This window comes from Cyprinodon variegatus, unplaced genomic scaffold, assembly GCF_000732505.1.
Source record: "Cyprinodon variegatus isolate N-32 unplaced genomic scaffold, C_variegatus-1.0 Scaffold880, whole genome shotgun sequence".
Classification (NCBI taxonomy): Eukaryota; Metazoa; Chordata; class Actinopteri; order Cyprinodontiformes; family Cyprinodontidae; genus Cyprinodon; species Cyprinodon variegatus.
In genome coordinates, this window is record NW_015151333.1 from 324237 (window position 1) to 325567 (window position 1331).

A 1331-nucleotide genomic window follows, 5' to 3' on the forward strand; every position below is an offset into this window, starting at 1 on the left:
TCAAATGCTTCGCAGAATGCTTGTAATATTAAGTGTGTCTCAGCCCACCCCAGTGTCCACCATATTGGATCAGTCTATTTGCTACATATCATAAAGGTCCAAACAGACAGCAGCAAAAAATTTGAAAACAACAAGTGCTACTACCACAGATCATCTCGCTCTCGAAATGGAATTGACGAATGAATGGAAGGGGTGGAGCGTAGCCGCCTGTGGCCCAGGCTGCCTGTCACAACTCCAGTCCGGCGCTTCATACACACGCCACTTCGTTTTTAAAAGATATAAATATAAAAAATATAACCTCAGTTGTCTGGGGGACAGTGATTCGCCTACATGTTATGAATGCTGGCGTACCATAATTGATAAATAATGAACAGTTTAGTTGGTGTCTTCAAGTCGTTGCCCATAGGAAGACGTTACTTGGATATAACATAACGGAATATCTTCAGAACAGCTCCAAATGACACAAAACTCAAAGTAACAAATGTGTGTAATTTTGATACCTCTGAATATTTCCAGCAGCCCCCCTTTTCACCAGCCTGCAGACGCCCCTGGAATAGTTTTATTTGTCCAGTAGAGGGCGCTCTGCTTATGATAGGTTGAATAATGACCTAGCTGGTTTCGCTGCCTGTTAAAAAGGGGAAATAATTTCTCTTTGGAAATGATGTGTCATGTTTCGCAGTCCGCGGCTCTGTGTAATAATAAGCATTAGTCAGCAGATCAGAGCTTTATTTTCTGCTGAGGGGTGAGCGTGTGACAGAATGAGGGAGGGTGACCGGATGCAGTTGTTTTGAAATGTTTAACTCTGTCCTCTGCTGCTCTCTGGTTCATGTCAGGATGGCGATCAATAGGACCTGCATCGGTGTCATTTACTCTTCCATCGGGGTGACCCTGGGGGTCTCTGCCTTCCTGGTGTGGAACATCGTTTACAAACAGCCGTGGACCGGAGCCATGGGGGGGCTGTCAGGTGAACTAACGCTTTTTTTTAAATTTAAAACTCCTTCCTGAGGGATTATGTGTGTAGACATAGACGAAAAACCGAGTTGTTTAAATCCATTACAAACTTTTACATTTTTAGTTTGTGTCTAAATTGTTCTTAAAGAGAATAACTGTGTGTTTTAAAGGGCTGCAGGTGTATCTCTCTTCTAATCAGGAGTCCAAAGTTCATATAGTTCAACCATCTATAGAAATGGAAATATTTAGGCCACCAAAGTGCAGAATTTCAATGCTTTTATGAAACTGACCTTTAAGCTCCGTTCATATCCATGACCTTTGCACTCATTTACTTTATGCATTGTCTTGTAAGAATGTAAAAATGACTAAAAAGGTAATAC

General features: G+C 41.8%; 1 protein-coding gene across 1 annotated transcript in view; it reads left to right on the forward strand.

The window, feature by feature from the left end:
• Window positions 1-609: 609 nt before the first annotated feature.
• The window catches only part of LOC107099512 (heme transporter hrg1-A-like), a 6090-nt gene continuing 5368 nt past the window's right edge, over window positions 610-1331 (forward strand). The window contains exons 1-2 of the mRNA XM_015397662.1: window positions 610-742; window positions 834-964. Of these exons, the coding sequence (XP_015253148.1) occupies window positions 669-742; window positions 834-964 (205 nt within the window). The 5' untranslated portion in view covers window positions 610-668. The remainder of the gene's footprint in view (window positions 743-833; window positions 965-1331) is intronic.